The following is a 17,687-nucleotide window of genomic DNA, read 5'->3' on the forward strand; positions in this document are numbered from 1 at the left end:
ATCCGCCCCGCCTTCAGCGGCGGTAGTGCGTCTGCAGGGTAGACTAGTGAACTAGTGGACTAGTGGACAGAAGAAGAGAAGAGTGGCCTGCAAGTAGAAACAGCGAGATGGTAAACTAAACAAGTATAAATTGATGGATTTCGTTCTGCATGTTTCGCCGTGGTCTCCTTTTTAAGTGATGATTAGTAAATGGAAGTGATGCGACATGAAAACTGTTCGCTGTATCTGCTGTTCTGTGTTATTGTGGCTCATGCTGAACGATGATGACCCAGTCGACATTAGATATTAACGCAAGTAAATAGCGCGGTTCGTGAATGTTGTTTCCCTGCAGCGGTTTCGGTTTTGTGGTGACCTGGATTGTCCGGACTGGGTTCTGGCGGAAATTAGCACCTTGGCTAAAATAGTTAAGTGCCAGATTAGTTTCGCTGAATAACTTCTCTTTAAATTCAGATGGTGCCGCGCTGTTCGCTCAGCTGAACGTCTCTCTCTTTTGCAGTCAAGCGTAAAAATGAAACTGCTGTGCGCTCAGGTCTTACGAGATCTTCTGGGAGAAGGCATGGATGTGAGTGCACACAGCACGTTCTATTGCAGCTCAGCGTCGTATAAACAAGGCGATTCATATGTTAACTTTCTACTTTCAGTATGACAAAGTTGCAAAATTGACCACCGATGCAAGATTCGGTACGTATACCTCTAACTACGATTTGTCAGGTTCTTTTTGGGGCTGACCTGTGGTTAATATGCATTTATTTCAGAGAGTGGAGACATTAAAGCCTGCATTGCTGTGTTGAGCTTCATTTTCACCAGCGCTGCAAAGCACGATGTGGATAGTGAATCTTTATCAAGTGAGCTTCAACAGCTAGGTCTACCTAAAGGTAACCATAGAAACTGTGCACTTCTTGTTCAGAATTTGCATGTTTTAAACTGTTTCGTAGTTGCAGTAACACTTGCGTAAAGCATATAACAATGCAAATTAATGTAAACCTACCAGAACACACAACAGGACTCTGTAAATCATATGAGGACAAGCACACTGCCCTTCGGGATAAACTGAGGGAGAGCAGTTTGCGCCGTGAGTAACACTAGGGTAAACGTAACAGTAATAGTTCCTAGTTCTGAACTATGATTTAAATGTATTAATTATCTTCTGCTCAAGTTGGGCGGCTGGAGTCTGTGTCATGGAGGGTGGATTACACACTGAGCTCGAGTGAACTGAAGGAGGTGAATGAGGCCTCGGTGCAGCTGCGGATTCAGGCCCAGGGACTGGAGTCTGGTGCAGCAGAGACAACTTTAGTTTCCATGACTGCAGACAAATTCAGAGTGATGCTGATAGGTAAGTCATGGAGGAGAGGCATTACATGATTTAAAATACAACATTCCACATTCACAGTCTTTATTAGGGTTCTATAAATGTCTTCTACAACTGTAAATACTTTATTTTGTGTTTTTACCTTGTCCATCATTCTTATCCCCCCAGAACTTAAACAAGCCCAAACCATGATGAATGCACTACACTGACCATGGTGGAGCTGGGTGAAATCCTTTATCTTCAGCTATTTATCAGATAAAATAATCTGCCATGTTATGAAATTAATCTCAAGAAAGACAAACAACACAGACCTTATTATTGATTGTGATTTTTCTGAAGGTTAACTGCTGGGGAAAACAATAGATAACTACTTTATCTAGTATATATGATGAAAATTCAGTAAAATGAAATAATTGGTGGTCAAACACTGACATTCCCAATATGTGGAATTCCACATGAAGGGCATAAAGTACTAATGTGTGCCTGTCTAAAGCATTTGTGATCCATTGGCTGCAATATTTGTACTTGTCAAATATGTGCTGGTGTATTTAGTTTGACATTAAAGGAATTTGTTTTGCACAGGAATACCTGGTATGTCTGTTCACCTTGGTTGTACGTTACTCTGAAGGAAGGGCGAGGACGTATATTCACTTGCAGGTCCTGTTTAGTCTGTGATTTAGAACTACATGAAGGACCATTGGGGAAAAATGCATTGCTTTGTTGAATGACAATTGGTTTTGATAATATCTGCTCCTGCTGTATCCTGTGAAATCCATATATTTCCCCAGGTTTATGCGTAGCACAAAATTTGCTTAACACATTAGATTTGACATTAGATTTGACTTTGGTCCCCTTTAACATGATCTGAAATGCAGGAGTTGGTTGTGAGGTTTACTATGATTACTCTTATTACTGTTATAAGGCTAGATATAAATAAAAGGCTAGATATAGATAAAATATCTTATTGTAATAATTAACATTCTTAAGGTCACTTGACTGTCAAGAGTGTGTAGCTTAATTGTGTATCACAATTAGATGAGTGCCACCATTAGAAATGTTAATAATGCAGACAGTCTATTGTTTTTTGGAGTAGTTTATTATTAATAAACCTGTCACGTGTGTGTATGAATGATCAATAACAGCTTCTTCACTGATCATATTCGTATTCCCATATTCCGCACTAAACTTTTCGGCAACCGGATACTGCGCATTACACACGTGACCCAAGCCGGAAGCAGGACGACAGTCGTAATTCTGGAATTGCAGATCCACGGTTACAACTTCATTTTCTGCAGCGCAGGTAAGTGCTGAAACGTGTTTGTGAACGGGATCTTACCCGTTGTACAACAGTTTCTGGTCTATCGATGACACGACAGCAGCGAGTTTCTAGTTTCCTTAACCGGATTATAAAAACACGAACCGAACGGTTTCTTTAGTCAGTCAGTTTGATGGTCATATTTTTGCACGAATTTATTTATATGAAAAGAAGAGCCTGCAAGTTTTCTGTGGTCAAGGTCAGTATTGCATAATCGGTTTCATCTGCCATTTCATCCCAGCACGGTTTTGTGTAAAACAGCAGTCTAGCTCTTTAATGTTGATTTAGATACTTGCGTTTCCCCCTAATTTTGTAAACCTCGTGTTGCTCATTCAGGTTTTCCACGCTGCTGGCTGAATCATGCCAGAGGGTCCAGAGCTGCACATGGCCAGCCTGTTTGTGAACAGGATGTGTGCAGGTGTGGTTTTCTCTGGAGATGTGGAGAAATCAGAGGTCAGCAAAAACCCAAATGTCCCTTTCAGGTGTGATGCCTACCGAATAACAGCCAGGTCCAGGGGCAAAGAGGTTTGCCTGACCCTCACACCAATCAAGGGCCAGATTAAAGCAGCTCAGACGGCGGAGCCCATGGATGTGGTCTTCCGCTTTGGGATGTCTGGTCACTTTAGTTTCACATCAGTGACGGACCTTCCCAAACATGCCCACTTACGCTTCTACACCACTGACTGTCCTCCAAGGGTACTGAGCTTTGTGGACACTCGAAGGTTTGGGAGGTGGCATCCCAGTGGCTCCTGGCAGCCTGACCGGGGTCCCTGTGTCATTTTGGAGTACGAAAGCTTCAGGTGCTTAAAGAAATAGTTTGTGCCTGCTCAAAACGTTGTTTTCAAAGGTCATTGGATGATTTACCAAAAAAATCCATGGTTATGCAAGTTTGTGTCTGTTGTATATTGAAATTGTGTACATTTTAAACAACAGAATCATCAACCATAGACATATACCCCAAAATTACTCAGGATCCTATGGGTTTGAGATGCTTTGGATGGTACAGATCCTCATTGGTGTATCATGAACAGCTCCAGTAGACTGAAAACAGGATTATGGCCTATGTTTAAGTTTTTTCTGTGTCCCTGCAGGGGGAACGTTTTGTCACACCTCTCAGACAAGGCCTTTGATAGGCCTATCTGCGAAATGCTGCTGAACCAGAAATTCTTCAATGGCATAGGCAATTACCTGCGGGCAGAGATACTGTACAGGTGACCCATAAAGGAGTCTTTTCTACCAGGTCTCAGGGTCTGTTGGGAGAAATCTAGAGCTGGGTGATGCCTCAGGAAATCTGTATTAACGTTGTGACTGTTGGAAAACTGAAATGTAAAACTAAACATGATCTCTACCTTTAACCCATCCTAACACTCATCACTCCTTGCTTAGCTTTGGTACCAGGAACATTTACTCATCCACCAGGTTACCTATTCCTCTGTTTTACTGTAGAGCAAAGATCCCCCCATTCGTCAAGGCAAGATCTGTTCTAGAATCCCTAGAGACAAAGTACAAAGAAGAGGTCACAGGAAAAGAGGTGAAAACCACTCTTCATCCTGCCGACTCATATTCTTCTATAATACTAGTTTTCTTCTATATGCAAGTGGCCAAAATGTACAATAACAGCCCTATTCATGTCCACAAAATATAGAAGACAGACCATGCAGGAGAGGGCAGTAGGTCTGAAAGGTCAGACTTTCTCAGGCTGTGTCACACGGTGCCTATGGAGGTTGTGGAGATGGGTACGTTACTGAAAAGGATTGTTTAATTCACTTGAAGTGCTTCTGCAGACATTCCACCATGATGGAATCTTTTGTAATAGGCTAGTAATGAGAGATTTATTAAAGGTCCCTTATTTGGTCATTCTGCTTTGCCATTCAGAGAGTGGCAGCTCAGATGGTCTGATCTGGAACCAGTGGGTTAATTTAATATTTTTCTGGAAAAACGTCAAAACGAATTCCTGACTGCACCAAACATAGTGGTTGGTGAATAGTGTAGATGACATCATTTCCACGAATGCCCACTCACTTCTCATTAACATTTAAAGCTACAGTCACCAAAACAGCACATCCTGGGTAATTCTCATTGTGGGACTGTCTCACAGTGTCTGTAATTCTGCACCAAATTCTGAATTTTGAAAAGAGACTGTAGATTCAGTATTAGAGGACCACCAAGTCTGATTTAAAAGCAAAAAAACAGGTGGCCTTTAAATGTATTGAAGACAATTGAAAGTATGTATATGCATGTTTTTAAGGTGGACAATCAAGATCACTTAATTTCTCATGACTTGCTTCCTTTTAGATCGGAAAGGTTATGAACCACAGAATGCGGATTATTCAGGCTTTGTAACCTGGCTGCAGTGCTATAATGTGGAGGGGATGAACTCACTGAGGGACCGCAATGGAAGGACTGTGTGGTTTAAGGCAGGTTTTTGACCAGTCATTGTATTGAGAATGTGACTATGAATCACATGTTGCTCATGGCACGGAGCAAATTCAACATCAAGGTCTCTTTTGTTTTCCAATTGTGTCCATTTTAGGGAGCTCCTGGTCCTATGACTCCAAAAGGTAATCCAGAAGTCAGTTTTTAGTATACATCAGACATTACATAATGTATTAAACAAATGTATGAATGATCAATTAGCCGAATCAGTCCCACCCCGTTCAACAGATGCCAAAACCCCTAAAACTAAGAGGATAAAGAAAACGGACTACACCATGACTGAAGAGAAAAAGGTAAGACACAGTAGGGACACTCTCTACAAAGGCCTTCCATAAAACAAAACAGACTAAACACACACAGGAAAAGCCAGTCAGACTGCAGAGGAGAGGTAAACAAGTGGGTGTCGCCAAAAAATTGCAGCAATCCAAAACATCAAACAACATACAGAGCGAGGAGAGAACGGGGACTTCCAAGCAAAATGGGAGGACAAAGGCTCAAAGAAAAACCAGAGCCAGTGGTATGAGCTTAAGCTACAGAGTAAAAGCCACCAAATGTGCAGCCCACTATTACATGGTTTTAACACTGGTAAATATTGAATATAGTGCTAAAGAGTAACCAGGATAGAGCCAAAAGACCTAAAGGCTTGCTGAGAGTTGGAGAGGGGACCAATAAGACATCAGGCACCACGAGAAAAGGCAGGTCAGCAGGTGCAGCTGGTAAGTGTGCAGCTCTAAAAATTAATTTCTTTTATTTCCTCATGAGAAAAGCTCATCTGTTACAGAGTCACAGTGCAAGAGTGATGGAATTAGAAGGGGAAGGGTGACCACATAACCCCTGACAGACCAGACCAATTAAAAATACAGACTGAGAGGCATTTACTGCCATGGATTTTTTTTTTATTATTATTTCTGTGAATTTGCATTGGATTTAATAAAAACAGTATGTTTGTTCCTCTGTAACTGTTCCTGAACCTGTGCCCACTCTACAGTATTAGCAGCAGGGACACAATCTGGAATGGCCGGAAGTCCAACAAGATCCCAGTTGGAGTGATTGCTGCCTGCCGTTTGGGGTCAGGACACTCAAGTAGATCACAGCTAGAAAGAGAGAAAGTTTTGGGTTAAATATTCATTTAAGTTTTTGAACTGAAGTGCAAATTCAGACTGCATGACACAGGTCTATTTTGAGATGAGCAAAATCCCTGATCATAAGCCAGCTATGAATCTAGTTAAGCTGCTCAATGACCCACTGCCCATGGTGGCAAAGTAAATTTTTGGGGAAGTCACCATTGGGGTGGGGACCTCAAAGACCCTACAACGCACTGTAGAAAAAACATCCTACCTCCATGTACCAAACAATTTCTTAACTTTTTCTGAAGGCTTTTCAACTAATCACTGCACAGAGAAAGTGGTTTTTGTTGGTTGCCATTTTTAAAACTGGAAAATGACCCTGAGAGTTGTGTACTCTGAATACAGACTATGGTGGCGGAAATACTCACTACCAGGCTTCACGGACTGCCAGGGAGGTGGAGAGTGTTGCAGTCACGCTGCTCCCGTGGGATTCATAGAGGCGAACCACCAGAGCGTTGTCATCTGCCTCAGCCTGAAACAGAAGGTCACTCAGTCTGTCAAACAGGACTCTTGTTTGGTCTGACTGAGTGCAGTGATGGGATGGCAGCTGTGGCCAAGGCCACTTCCTGGGAGGATACCTGTTTGATAGTTTCAAGGACAACAGCAGCTGGGCTGACTGAAAAAGCACTCCAGTTTGCCTTATCAGCAGCACTAGGCACCAGGCGCAGCGGGAAGTTGAGGTTGTAGGCGCTCTGGATGACTGATGCTTCCTGAAAGGATCCTGCCAAACATGAGTTTCCAAAAATCAGGGGTGGTCAGGTGCCAAACGAAACACTGTTTCCCCACCCATGGACATACCTATATGTGGCATAACTGCGTAAGTAAATTCATGCCTTCCAACATCTGCGTTGGCATCAGGGGCTTTTGGCGCCCGGAGTCTGACCATAAAGAAAGCATTAATGACGGCAAGCTGTTAAAAGAAACACGTTATTAAAATATTGTTTTTCATGCTGAAATGCCTCACAGAGACAGGGTCATCGTGTTCTGGTAAGTTGAGTAGCCATATTTGCAGTCGTTCAGCAGTGCCACCCCAAAGCCATGCTCTGACAGGTCCGCCCATTTGTGCCCCCAGACCTGAATGAACAAAAGTCATGATCATTTTCCAACTCCTTGACCAGGAGTAGGTCTGGAAGTGCAGCTTATGACTGCCATGCCTCAAACCGAGCCCAGTCCCAGGAGGTGTTTCGGTGCGTGGGTCGCTGCAGGTGGCCAAACTGGATCTCGTAGGTGGCACTGGAGCTGCGCACCCGTACTGGGAACTCCACCTTTAGGAATTTATGGGCCTCGGCCCAGTTCACCTGGAAGAAGAAGAAATCTCAGGCCACCTGGGAAAATAATGTAAAATTATTTATTATCTCATACCTGTGTGTTGAACTTGAGGTAAGGACAGTCTGCGTCCAGGACGACCTCCTGAGTGATTGTGCTGAGGCTGCTGATTCTCAAAGAGAAGGTAATGCTGCCCCTCAGACCACCATTACTGCCCACCTCAGCAGGCTTTAGAACTTCCACTACAGGTTTACTGTAGGACACACAGAGGAAGGAGCAGAGAGATGTATTTATAAATCAATCACCAGGTACTAACAGACGCTTTTTAACATTGCCAATCTGAGGAATGCATTAATTCACATAAATCTAAAATATTCCAAATTGAACAATTATTCATACTAAAAAAAAAAAAAAACTACAGAAGCAGCTCAGCATTCAAGATTATGTGTATTATGTAATAACTCATCGTTGTCTGTTTGTTAGAATGAAGGCTCAGCGTAATCTGTTGTGATAAGTACATTTACATTTACAGCATTTATCAGACGCCCTTATCCAGAGCGACCTACAATCAGTTGTTACAGGGACAGTCCCCCCTGGAGACACTCAGGGTTAAGTGTCTTGCTCAGGGACACAATGGCGGGATTTGAACCTGGGTCTTCTGGTCCATAGGCGAGTGTGTTACCCACTAGGCTACTACCAGCCTAAGTACCACGCTTATATTCAACATGGAGAGCTGTCTGAAGAGTGGTCCTCTCACCGTGTTTGAAGATGATAATCCATGACATCCCATGCATCCCAGTACAGGGGAACATCATCGAACAAGACAAACTGGTTCCCAGCACACCTGTCTGAAATAGCCTCTCTGAAATAGAGTGAAATATGGATTTTTTGTACATGACGGCAGGCAAGGTGTCTAGTTTCCGCTGGTGCTTTCTCACCGGCTTGTTTCCACTAGACTGAGAGACAGTAAACAGCCCTTGTGGTCCAGAACTGCTTGTAAAACCCCATTCTCCATAACAAATGTACCATCTGTCTACAGGGATGAAATATAAAGAAATAAATAATCTAATAGATGGTTATAGATTTAATAAATCAGTCATAAATAAAATCTGTAATATATTCAGATTTTGTATACCTTTGTTGTGACTGTAACTGGACATGTGGGCTGCAACAACTCTTTGATGACGGATAAACCAACACTGGGTACTTCAACCAGAGCTGAACAATAAATAAAAAAAAACCAAAATAGTCTATATTTAAGAACTGTGCCTGTGGTGTGGTAGATTTGTTTTAAATGTGAAAATCCTTCAGGAAGTACCCAGCCTGGGCTGCACATCATTACATCCAGTCAGTAAAATTACTTCACGGCGTCCCCAGGGCAGGGTGTTGAGCACAGCAGTGCAGTCACCAGAGCCTAATGCCTCACAGGCGACATTTAGCAGGCTGCTGCCTGTGCTCCGGATCTCTGGGGGGGAAAAAAGAAAGAAAAAAAAAGCACACACCACACTTTATTGGACAAAACAATAAAAATGGCTGTGGCATGATATTTGGGTGTTATATGGACAATTCATTAAAAATTCTTTGTCAAAGTTGCTGCTAATACATAAGTTTAATATGAAAATATTACCCTCATAGTACTCCAGGGCATCTTTTACCACCATCTCTATACAACTACCAGGAATCACATCGTGGAACTGGTTGAGAAGCAGTTTCCTATGTAACAAAGAAAACTCAATTTAAAGAAGGGTTTAAAAATAATCTGGAACAGAGCTCCTTTTATCATGAGAAATGTTCTGAAAGTAGCACAAAGCACATCTGAGCTCGATATCTCCAAGCAAGGAGGTTTTCATTATCAGCAACTACCTGAGTACAAATTACAGAACATACCCACACTGTCTCCTCAAAACAGTGTTACTGTTACTGTTAATATTTAGAGCTTCAGGGTCACATCTGCAGGGTAGTAAGGTTAGTTTATATGACTCCTGGCATTTATCAGACTCCGTTACTCCAGAGCAACTTATAATCAGTAGTTAGCGGGACAGTCCCCCTGGAGACATAATGCTAGTAAGTGGGGTTTGAACTTGGGTCTTCTGGTTCATAAGAAGACCACCCGGATTATGGGGCTGGAGGGTGGGATTTTGATATGGTGTGTTCATTTGCACGTTAAAAACATTCTTTTTTTTTTTTTTATTATTCACCAACTCACCCAGCAGCAATTAACTTTTTTTTTTTTTTTTTTTTACTGTAACTACAGCCACATTAACGGACAAGCTCACCTCCAGAGCTCTTGAAGTCGGTGAGATGGGTATGAGAAAGTCTTGTTAAGACACCAGGCCAAACAGCTCGCCACCTCGATGTCATGCAACAAAACTTCACACTGACGATTCCCCATCTTAATCTGAGAAAAGGATAAAGATTTTACATAAGAGTGGTTTTCCAGATTTTGAGAAGAATAAGCAGAACGTTGGTAAAGTTGGATCAGTCCTGTACATTAAAAGCACAAGGTCGTCAACTAGCTGGAAGTTCACCTTAGCCTGTGTGGTATAAGTGCCGTTGTGAAGCTCTAGGAAAAGTTCCCCAGTCCACGTGCAAAGCAGGCCAGAGTCTGCCTCCAGCTCAGAGAAAAGTCGATCCGGACTGGAGAACTGAACCCTTGGGAAAAGTAAGGAGACATACTGTAAACGAGACAATGACAGAGAATCAAATGAGTGGATATACATGAATCAGTGGAAATTCCATGATGCATAAAATAACCTTCCTGTTTTTATCCAGAAGGAGATTTAGACAATAGCTCATTAGAGTTGCCACCAAGTCCAAATCAGGTGCTTTGGGCACTATTTGAAAAATGGCACGTGGAAGGGACAGAAATAATTACACGCCAACAAAGAGTAAGATACAGGCAATTAGCAAGTGATTCTTTCTTGATTTATTATTCAAATATCTACATACATCCTGAGTGCTTGCCCTAGTGCCAAATTTAAAATAGTGACCTTTTAGTTACAGTATGTCTCCTCTGCATGTCCTTTAACTGGTTTAAGAACAGTGGAGTAAAACACACAAATAGTAATTTGTTAAAAAGTAAAATTCACAATTTCACTTGATTTTAGAAAATGAACAGTATCTAGAGATGTGCTAGAAGAACTGGGTGCTGGTCTCCACCAACTCTCTAAGCTAATGAATGATCTCCTAACAAGCAAAAGTCTACAGATGGAGAACAATATTGTATTGAGGGTGGTAGTAGCCTAGTGGATAACACACTCGCCTATGAACCTGAAGACCCAGGTTCAAATCCCGCTTACTACCATTGTGTACTACCATTGGCAAGACACTTAACCCTAAATTGCTCCAGGGGGACTGTCCCTGTAACTACTGATTGTAAGTCGCTCTGGATAAGGGCGTCTGATAAATGCCGTAAATGTAAATGTAATGTAAATGTATTGCTGCTCAGTTTCTCTAAACACATATTTTCACTGTTTCATGAAAACAAGGAAATTATTCATATTTGGCATAGGGGTTTTTGTTTCATTAACAGAATGGTTTGCAGCTTAGGTAAACAGTGGTTTTGTTTTCACTAGTATGTATTGGTGTATCGTTTGATTGATATGAACATTATGTATATGACTCAGATTTCAGCAGCTGAAATCTAGTGCCTTGTGGCTAAAATGGTGGCTTACAGATCCTGTTATAACAGGACATGAACTTGATGGCCACCCAAACTGACCTGGGAAGGCAGTCTGTGTCTTTCACCCGCTGGAAGCGGTCGAGCATAAGCTGTGTGGGACCTCCACCGCCATCACCAAACCCGAACAGGGCTGCACTGTGATTGGCGCGTCCTTTATCCTTGTTATTCTTCATTGTTTTGATCAGCTGTAAATAGGAAGTTTAGAGGTTCAGTCTGGGATCTCCACCCACCATGAGGATTTTCCATCACCGTTTTAGCATCACATAATCAAGGAGGAATCCTTTTAATATAACATAATATCTCATGTTACAGCACCACCTGGTGGAATTTCATTCAATTGAGAGAATCACTCACATCTTCAACTTTTCCCTTCATCTCATACGAGTTTCCAGGAGGAAAATGGGTGAGGACTTGTGAGCCATCAAGCCCCTCCCAGAAAAAAGTATTGTGCTAAATAAGCAATCAAAAACTGGCATTAGGAACAGCAGTACAATATTAACACAAATACAATGTCCCTTTAACTACTGATTGTAAGTCGCTCTGGATAAAGGCGTCTGATAAATGTAAATCCTGGCACAGACCATGCATGCTCTCCCCAAGTTGGTTTCCTGTAGGTTCTCCAATTTCCTCCCACCCAAAGGTACGTACACTAGGTGAACTGGCAAGCAGAGTGGAGCAGCGTGTGGGGATGGTACCTTGATCATGGGGACCTTGGCAGCTCAGGATTCTGTTTGCTTACCACTGCCCCACTGTGTTGATCTACTTTAATTACTGCTTATGCAAATGTACAGTGAAAAATATTCATGATCATGAGCGTCGATTGGCTAGCGGAGTCTTACGGGAAATGTGTTTACAAGGTTCCAGCTCAGTTTCTGTGTTAGAAACCGAGTTATTCCACAGCCCGCCATTAACTGAGGCAGCTGGGCAGAGTATCCAAAAGTGTCAGGCAACCAGAACTGAAAAGGTGAAACATTAGTCATTAACTGATATAATCAAAGCTACTACACACAATGGTTTAAAGATAATTAGAATTTTTACATGCTATTCATTTTCATGCCCAATAATTCATAATTACTGTACCTCTCGGCAGAAGTGCCCAAACTCTGTTTTAAAGAAGTTCTGACCCTCCAGAAACTGCCTGACCATTGACTCCCCTGAAGGTAAATTTCCATCCTGTTTACAGAGCAGAAACTTTCAGAGCTTTCACAGAAAACAATGGAGTGCAGACATTTTAAAAGGATGAGGAAATTCTAATGCAATCTCTGTTACAAGGTTGTGGCGGCTAAAAAAAAAAAAAGCAAGAGACACAGAAATGTTACCATTTCCACCCATGTTCCTCCAACTGGGATAAAGCGACCCTTCTGCACGTAGGTCTGGATTTGTGAGAACAGACCAGGGTACCAGTTCTTCACCCACTGAAACTGCTGAGCCTGAACAAAAACAGAAAAAGTAACATCAGACCACGACTGAACTTGTTGGAGCCACTGTGAAAGTGCAGCATTCTACCTGGGAACAGGCGAATACAAACTCAGGGTTCTTTTCCATGAGGCCAATCACAGTGGCCCAGCTGCGGCCGCATTTCCGGATGGTCTCCTCATATGGCCAAAGCCAAGCTAAGAGCAGAAATATGACACATTTCACTAAACCAGGCATGTCTGGGGTGTCTGTGGTCATGTTGGGGGATTGTAACCTGAGTCTATGTGGCAGTGAGCAATGGCGTGGACCACATGCTGGCTTTCTCCATTCCGCTGGCTGAAGAACTTCTGGGCCAAGTCTCGGGCTGCAGAAAAAGAGCCGGGATTGGACGGATCACAGAGATTCACCATCTCGTTAGCCGTGAACAGTGCTTGGTAACTGCGCTGCTCCTCTTCTCCAAGCAGCTGAGGTTGCCATGAAAATAAAAATAAAAAACCTTACAGGAGTCTGACCAAAATCAGACCGTTTAGGACTGTCATAAACACACCTTCACAATGTCTACAAGCATCTCGAAGTCAGTGAGGAGCTCTCTGACATTGCGGTTAAACACAACCAGCTCTGCAATCTGGACAGTAAACTTCCTGTTGGGGTCCGGGGTCGCAATCATAGAGCCTTGTCCAGCCCCGAAGAGTCCATTACAGGCCAGCTCAACATAAAGTGTTGTGCTAAAGGAGAAGACCAACAAAAGTCCTGAATAAATTGAGTCACGTTAATATCCCAAAAAGAATATAGATTTTAAAAAGTGAAATAAGGAATCTGCTGACCTGTGAGGTTCATCGTCCTTGAGGAACTCGGTCAGTACATATGTCGTCTTCTCACCCTCTTTTGTTAATCCCTAAAGCAATGCATGTGAGACGTCTTCAGTCACTCAAACAATACAATAGACTAAATTTCAAATAGCACAACGCAAATTTTGATCACTAATCAATGCATTTAAAAACTAAAAGTTAAATGTAAGTGTTTTAATCTTACTGATTTCTCACACAGTTTTAAGTCTGCATACTTTGATACTTGATACCAGCACTTCCTATTGACTTCTGACAAATAGGACCAGACAAGGTGAATTTTGTACAATTTTAAATGACATATACTGAATGGACATCTTTCCAGTTCTCAGGAAGTCATAGGTCAAGAAAGTGATAATTATGAAGCAATAATGAATTTTAGACAGAAGTAAACTGAATGTATGCCCTACCTGAACTGCCTCTCCATCTTTCCACACCATCCCCTCTCCATCGCTCTCCCACCGAAGATGGACTTCTTTCCCTCTCCAGGACTCTGGTATGGTTAGGGACACCTTGAACCAGCATGTCCACCACCTGTCCGATTTAGGAAACGTCCTTAAGACAATGTAAACTTTTGGCTACAGTATTATTTCCATTACATGACCATTTCACAACTTAAGTCATATTGGGCGCACGTTACTTACGTGGGTCCAAAAGTGTCCCCCACCTTGCAGGGCTGGAACTGCTGGCCGACGGCGTCTGAGTAGGACATGCGCTTCGGAGACACGAACACCGAAAGGCGCTCCAGGGGACAGGTGTCACCATACAACCTGGAACGAGAGGAACATGCATATTACCACTACGCAAAAACACGACAAAGCTGACCATATATGATACATGTCTGAAATGCAAATTGGAGTCTTCACCTCCCTCTGAGGTTGCAGTCAGTAAAATAAATGTCAGATATGAATTTTTCTGCGCGCTCCAGAAGAGTTCGGCGGTTTTTCAGCACCGGCTGATGATACATGGCACCGATTAATGGATCACTGACCTGGAACCCGGAAGTAAACTTTTGCGTTTTGTTGCTTCTCCAGGCCTGTGAGGGGCGCGCGAGTTCAAATGAGAAGAAATTATGCGCCAGAGAGCAAGAGTGCTTCGATCACTAGCTATAAATAAATGCGCTTTTATATTATGATAATGTCTTCATGATAATGCAATCCAAAAATCCCTTTGCTCCTCGTATTGTGATCATTGAACATGATGGTGAAATCGGTGTTTAATTTGCACACAACTTCTGAAAGCAGACTTCACACCAAAGCCATACTGCGTCTCACTCCCTATTTTTAAAACCATCGCATCACACAAAGATTATATTTTATGCACCAGGGCTTTTGCATAGTTGTCACGTTTCATTATTTAACATAGTCATTTGAAAAACGACAACTGTGTTCGAATTTTACAAAATTATTCAGGAAACTAGGCAATCATAGCAGTGATTAAACAAATTTTATTAAATCAGACAGGCATTAAAAAAAATCACAGAATGTTTTTTTTTGCATAATCACTAAAACACTAAACAATACACAGCAAATAAATACAAAAAGTACAATTTTGTAGAGATGTATTTGATATGTTATATCCCACAAAGTGTGCCTGCACATAAATAGGGGAAATATAATAATGACAATAAAAAGTATACCTAAAAGGTATACCTAAAAAAAAAAAGGTTCTAGCCCCAGTCTCAAACCTTACAAGCTCTGAAAGGCCCTATAATACAAAAGCTGCAGACACAACGAACTGGAATATGCCACATGAATACTGAAAATTCTTCTAGAACATACAGTATGAAGGAAATCAAGCGCTAGACACACCACGCCAAGCACTTCCTGCAGTTCCCTCAAATTACGCTTTTAAACATTTCCCACAAGTCCTCATAAAATGTAAAAACATTTCATTCAAGGGGAAGGTTTACAAAAAAACAAAATTTTATACATGGACATGGCAGTTTTTATGTTTCTAGTAATCTAGATATTTTCTTTTTTAGTCTCTTATCAATACCAATTGATGAGTTTTGCTCTGGATTCTGAATAGTGATAATTTGCGGACTAAAGTGCAGACTTTGTAGCAAAGCAAGAGCATTCTGCTGCACGCTGAATGTCTGATCAATTGGAGGTGCTTAGGCGGTTGTCTCATGATTGCTCCGGCAGTGAGGAATCAAAGGTCGGCCCACTTGAAGTCTGGAAACAAGGGCCTTTTTTTGTGCAACGTTCCACAGAGCGGCTGCATCATCAAAGGGCTGGCTAGATCACGTGACATCCAAGGGTGAGGACTCATATGAAGGAGAGGGTTGTTTGAGTTGGAGGTGGGTGGGGATACTGCCCTGTTGGTACAGAGCAGGTTTGCATTTCTCAGACCTCCTAAAGGCCACTTGTCCCACCTCAGAAAAAATCCATTGGGCAAAACTAGCAGTCCTCGTTTATCATGAATATATACACATGCATAAAAGACATAAATCTGAGCTACATAAACATTAATGATATATGGAGGAGGTTCTGGAGTGGAATTGAATAAAGCATTTTTTTTTCCTCGAGCTGTGGAAAACAGGACGAACTATACTTTTGTGATCTTTTCCTCTCGAAACTTGTACACGGAGTCACCATTATACACTGCCTTTTCTGATTTAGACCTGTGAGAAAAGAACAAAAAAATTTATGGAGTTAAGATGTAGGACCTAAAGACATGGGCATTTTCCTCAAACCATAAAGACATGTTTGTTTTAAGCCAAAAACCACAATTCCCCCCACAGCAGAAGTCATGGTTCATCCAAGTACAATAGGGTTAAAGTGGTTTTCATACAGGATTGTATACTGTATACTAGAATATCTGCCTGCATCGAACAATACAAAATCTCCAGCATGAACTAACATGTTCAACAAGCTGGAACATCTGAATATTATAATCATTTCATATGAAAAAAGTAACAGTGCTAAATGCTATCTCTTAAAAAGCCTGAGCAAAGTATAAAAATATTAGCTAAAAGTTGACAAGCTTGATTTATATAACCCAATGAGTTGGAGTCACCCTTGACTAATCAGAACAACTACGCAACTTGTCTCTTCTCTCATGTACAAACCTAACTGATCATTTAAGAACACTTGCTGGCACTGGAGGTCAAGACAGTGGTTGTCATCCTGAATCATCTCCTCTTATCTCTCAAAATGTGGACCAAGCCATAATACAAACAATACTAAGCTGAGCATTCAGTACCAGTACACATTGTAGAAAATGTTAAAACTTACCTGTTTCTTCTAAATAAGCAAAACAATAGGATTATGATGAGGCCAAGGACAATGAGCCCAAGTACAGTGGGGATGATGACTGAGAACAGAATACCTGTGTGCGACACAGACACTGAGAGGTTAAGCACAAAACATCCTTTACATTTACAGCATTTAGCAGACATCCTAATTCAGAGCGACTTACAATCAGGACTGACCCTAGAGCAATTCAGGGTTCAGAGACTTGCTCCTGTGTCATCTGGTTCATAGGAGAGTGTGTTACCCACTAGGCTACTACCACCAGTACAAAAACTGATTTAACTTCATTAAAGACATTATAATATTTAGCTATGCAGTCAAATGTGACTAAGCAGATACAATCAATTTACCAATAATACAAGTATGGAATTAATCATATGTTAGGAGAGATATGATGAAGTACATAACTCCACATGTGTTCATTCATAGTTTTGATGCCTTCAGTGAGAATCTACCAATGTAAATGGTCATGAAAATAAAGAAAACACATTGAATGAGAAGTGTCCAAACATTTAGCCTGTACTGTATATATAATAAAAACCCACCTTATACCTGTAGTCCTTGATCATTTTACACTTGGTTACCATGTATTTTCACCAACTGCGAGCGCTGACGCTAGAAGTGTCAGACTAAAAGCAGTGGTTTACGGGATTTGTTAAAATACGTCATCAGCTTCATTATAGACTAGGGAGAGTTCCACCACCCAAAAATATCCAGCAAGAAGCTTTCTTCTGGCCTGAAAACTGACCACTGATGAAGGCCTAGTACACACCAAAAAACATAAACTGCACAGGGACAAGCGCTGGACTAACTCCAAGACTATTCCTCCAGGTTGCACCCAAGGCTAAGTGGATCAATGTAGTGGAGAGTGAGAATACTTAAATTCACTTAAAACCACAGCGGTGGTTGGGGTGGCATTCAAACACACACAAACAGAATATCATTGTGGTTAGAGGTATACGTCACAGAAAAGACATCAGAGGGGTTTCATAAACACAAGTGAGTCATTCTTTCGCCTAGATAAACTGTGCTGT

General features: G+C 41.7%; 3 protein-coding genes across 10 annotated transcripts; 2 read left to right on the forward strand and 1 right to left on the reverse strand.

Moving 5' to 3' along the window:
* The first annotated feature begins 16 nt into the window (after window positions 1-16).
* Window positions 17-1,894, forward strand: commd4 (COMM domain containing 4). The gene is made up of 8 exons (XM_028958938.1): window positions 17-110; window positions 332-403; window positions 497-562; window positions 642-681; window positions 756-875; window positions 992-1,072; window positions 1,157-1,333; window positions 1,478-1,894. Exons 1-8 carry the CDS (start codon window positions 108-110, stop codon window positions 1,516-1,518), a joined length of 600 nt encoding a protein of 199 aa, XP_028814771.1. The 5' UTR covers window positions 17-107; the 3' UTR covers window positions 1,519-1,894.
* Window positions 1,895-2,521: 627 nt separating this feature from the next.
* Window positions 2,522-9,112, forward strand: neil1 (nei-like DNA glycosylase 1). Of its 6 annotated transcripts, XM_028958119.1 has the most exons (11): window positions 2,522-2,609; window positions 2,961-3,424; window positions 3,716-3,835; window positions 4,071-4,155; window positions 4,270-4,360; window positions 4,920-5,041; window positions 5,158-5,185; window positions 5,289-5,353; window positions 5,421-5,577; window positions 5,663-5,776; window positions 5,842-6,019. In XM_028958119.1, exons 2-11 carry the CDS (start codon window positions 2,985-2,987, stop codon window positions 5,889-5,891), a joined length of 1,272 nt encoding a protein of 423 aa, XP_028813952.1. In that variant the 5' UTR covers window positions 2,522-2,609; window positions 2,961-2,984; the 3' UTR covers window positions 5,892-6,019. The 6 variants fall into 6 exon arrangements, 5 of the variants coding, with proteins under 5 accessions (XP_028813952.1, XP_028813950.1, XP_028813953.1 ...); XR_003742865.1 differs by having other exon boundaries at window positions 5,481-5,776; window positions 5,842-9,112; XM_028958117.1 differs by having other exon boundaries at window positions 5,663-6,019.
* Window positions 5,935-14,417, reverse strand: man2c1 (mannosidase, alpha, class 2C, member 1). Of its 3 annotated transcripts, none has more exons than XM_028958113.1 (26): window positions 14,263-14,417; window positions 14,041-14,166; window positions 13,807-13,930; window positions 13,376-13,446; window positions 13,099-13,276; window positions 12,826-13,015; window positions 12,642-12,748; window positions 12,455-12,565; window positions 12,216-12,308; window positions 11,975-12,091; window positions 11,490-11,585; window positions 11,175-11,320; window positions 9,982-10,105; window positions 9,730-9,851; window positions 9,081-9,166; window positions 8,772-8,918; window positions 8,589-8,671; window positions 8,392-8,486; window positions 8,211-8,315; window positions 7,550-7,706; window positions 7,342-7,485; window positions 7,152-7,261; window positions 6,986-7,065; window positions 6,766-6,908; window positions 6,556-6,659; window positions 5,935-6,154 (listed from the first exon to the last, which is right to left on the reverse strand). In XM_028958113.1, the coding sequence occupies exons 1-26, from the start codon at window positions 14,361-14,363 to the stop codon at window positions 6,043-6,045; spliced, it is 3,072 nt and encodes a 1,023-aa protein (XP_028813946.1). In that variant the 5' UTR covers window positions 14,364-14,417; the 3' UTR covers window positions 5,935-6,042. The 3 variants fall into 3 exon arrangements, with proteins under 3 accessions (XP_028813946.1, XP_028813948.1, XP_028813949.1); XM_028958115.1 differs by having other exon boundaries at window positions 14,064-14,166; window positions 14,263-14,398; XM_028958116.1 differs by lacking the exons at window positions 14,041-14,166; window positions 14,263-14,417 and having other exon boundaries at window positions 13,099-13,301.
* Between the last annotated feature and the right edge of the window lie 3,270 nt (window positions 14,418-17,687).

The sequence above is a fragment of the Denticeps clupeoides genome, chromosome 17 (genome assembly GCF_900700375.1).
Source record: "Denticeps clupeoides chromosome 17, fDenClu1.1, whole genome shotgun sequence".
In the NCBI taxonomy this organism is placed as follows: domain Eukaryota; kingdom Metazoa; phylum Chordata; class Actinopteri; order Clupeiformes; family Denticipitidae; genus Denticeps; species Denticeps clupeoides.

Excerpts from the sequence above, each read along its gene's own strand:
- commd4 (XM_028958938.1), top strand. Across the intron at positions 682-755 it reads GACCACCGATGCAAGATTCG|AGAGTGGAGACATTAAAGCC; the intron begins GTACGTATACCT and ends CATTTATTTCAG. Across the intron at positions 1,334-1,477 it reads ATTCAGAGTGATGCTGATAG|AACTTAAACAAGCCCAAACC; the intron begins GTAAGTCATGGA and ends TTATCCCCCCAG.
- neil1 (XM_028958117.1), top strand. The coding sequence starts at position 2,985 with ATGCCAGAGGGTCCAGAGCTGCACATGGCCAGCCTGTTTGTGAACAGG. Across the intron at positions 5,354-5,420 it reads CCATGACTGAAGAGAAAAAG|GAAAAGCCAGTCAGACTGCA; the intron begins GTAAGACACAGT and ends AAACACACACAG. Across the intron at positions 5,578-5,662 it reads AAGAAAAACCAGAGCCAGTG|TGCTAAAGAGTAACCAGGAT; the intron begins GTATGAGCTTAA and ends TATTGAATATAG.
- man2c1 (XM_028958113.1), bottom strand. The coding sequence starts at position 14,363 with ATGTATCATCAGCCGGTGCTGAAAAACCGCCGAACTCTTCTGGAGCGC. Across the intron at positions 12,749-12,825 it reads TCACTGCCACATAGACTCAG|CTTGGCTTTGGCCATATGAG; the intron begins GTTACAATCCCC and ends TTCTGCTCTTAG. Across the intron at positions 6,660-6,765 it reads TCCTTGAAACTATCAAACAG|GCTGAGGCAGATGACAACGC; the intron begins GTATCCTCCCAG and ends CTTCTGTTTCAG.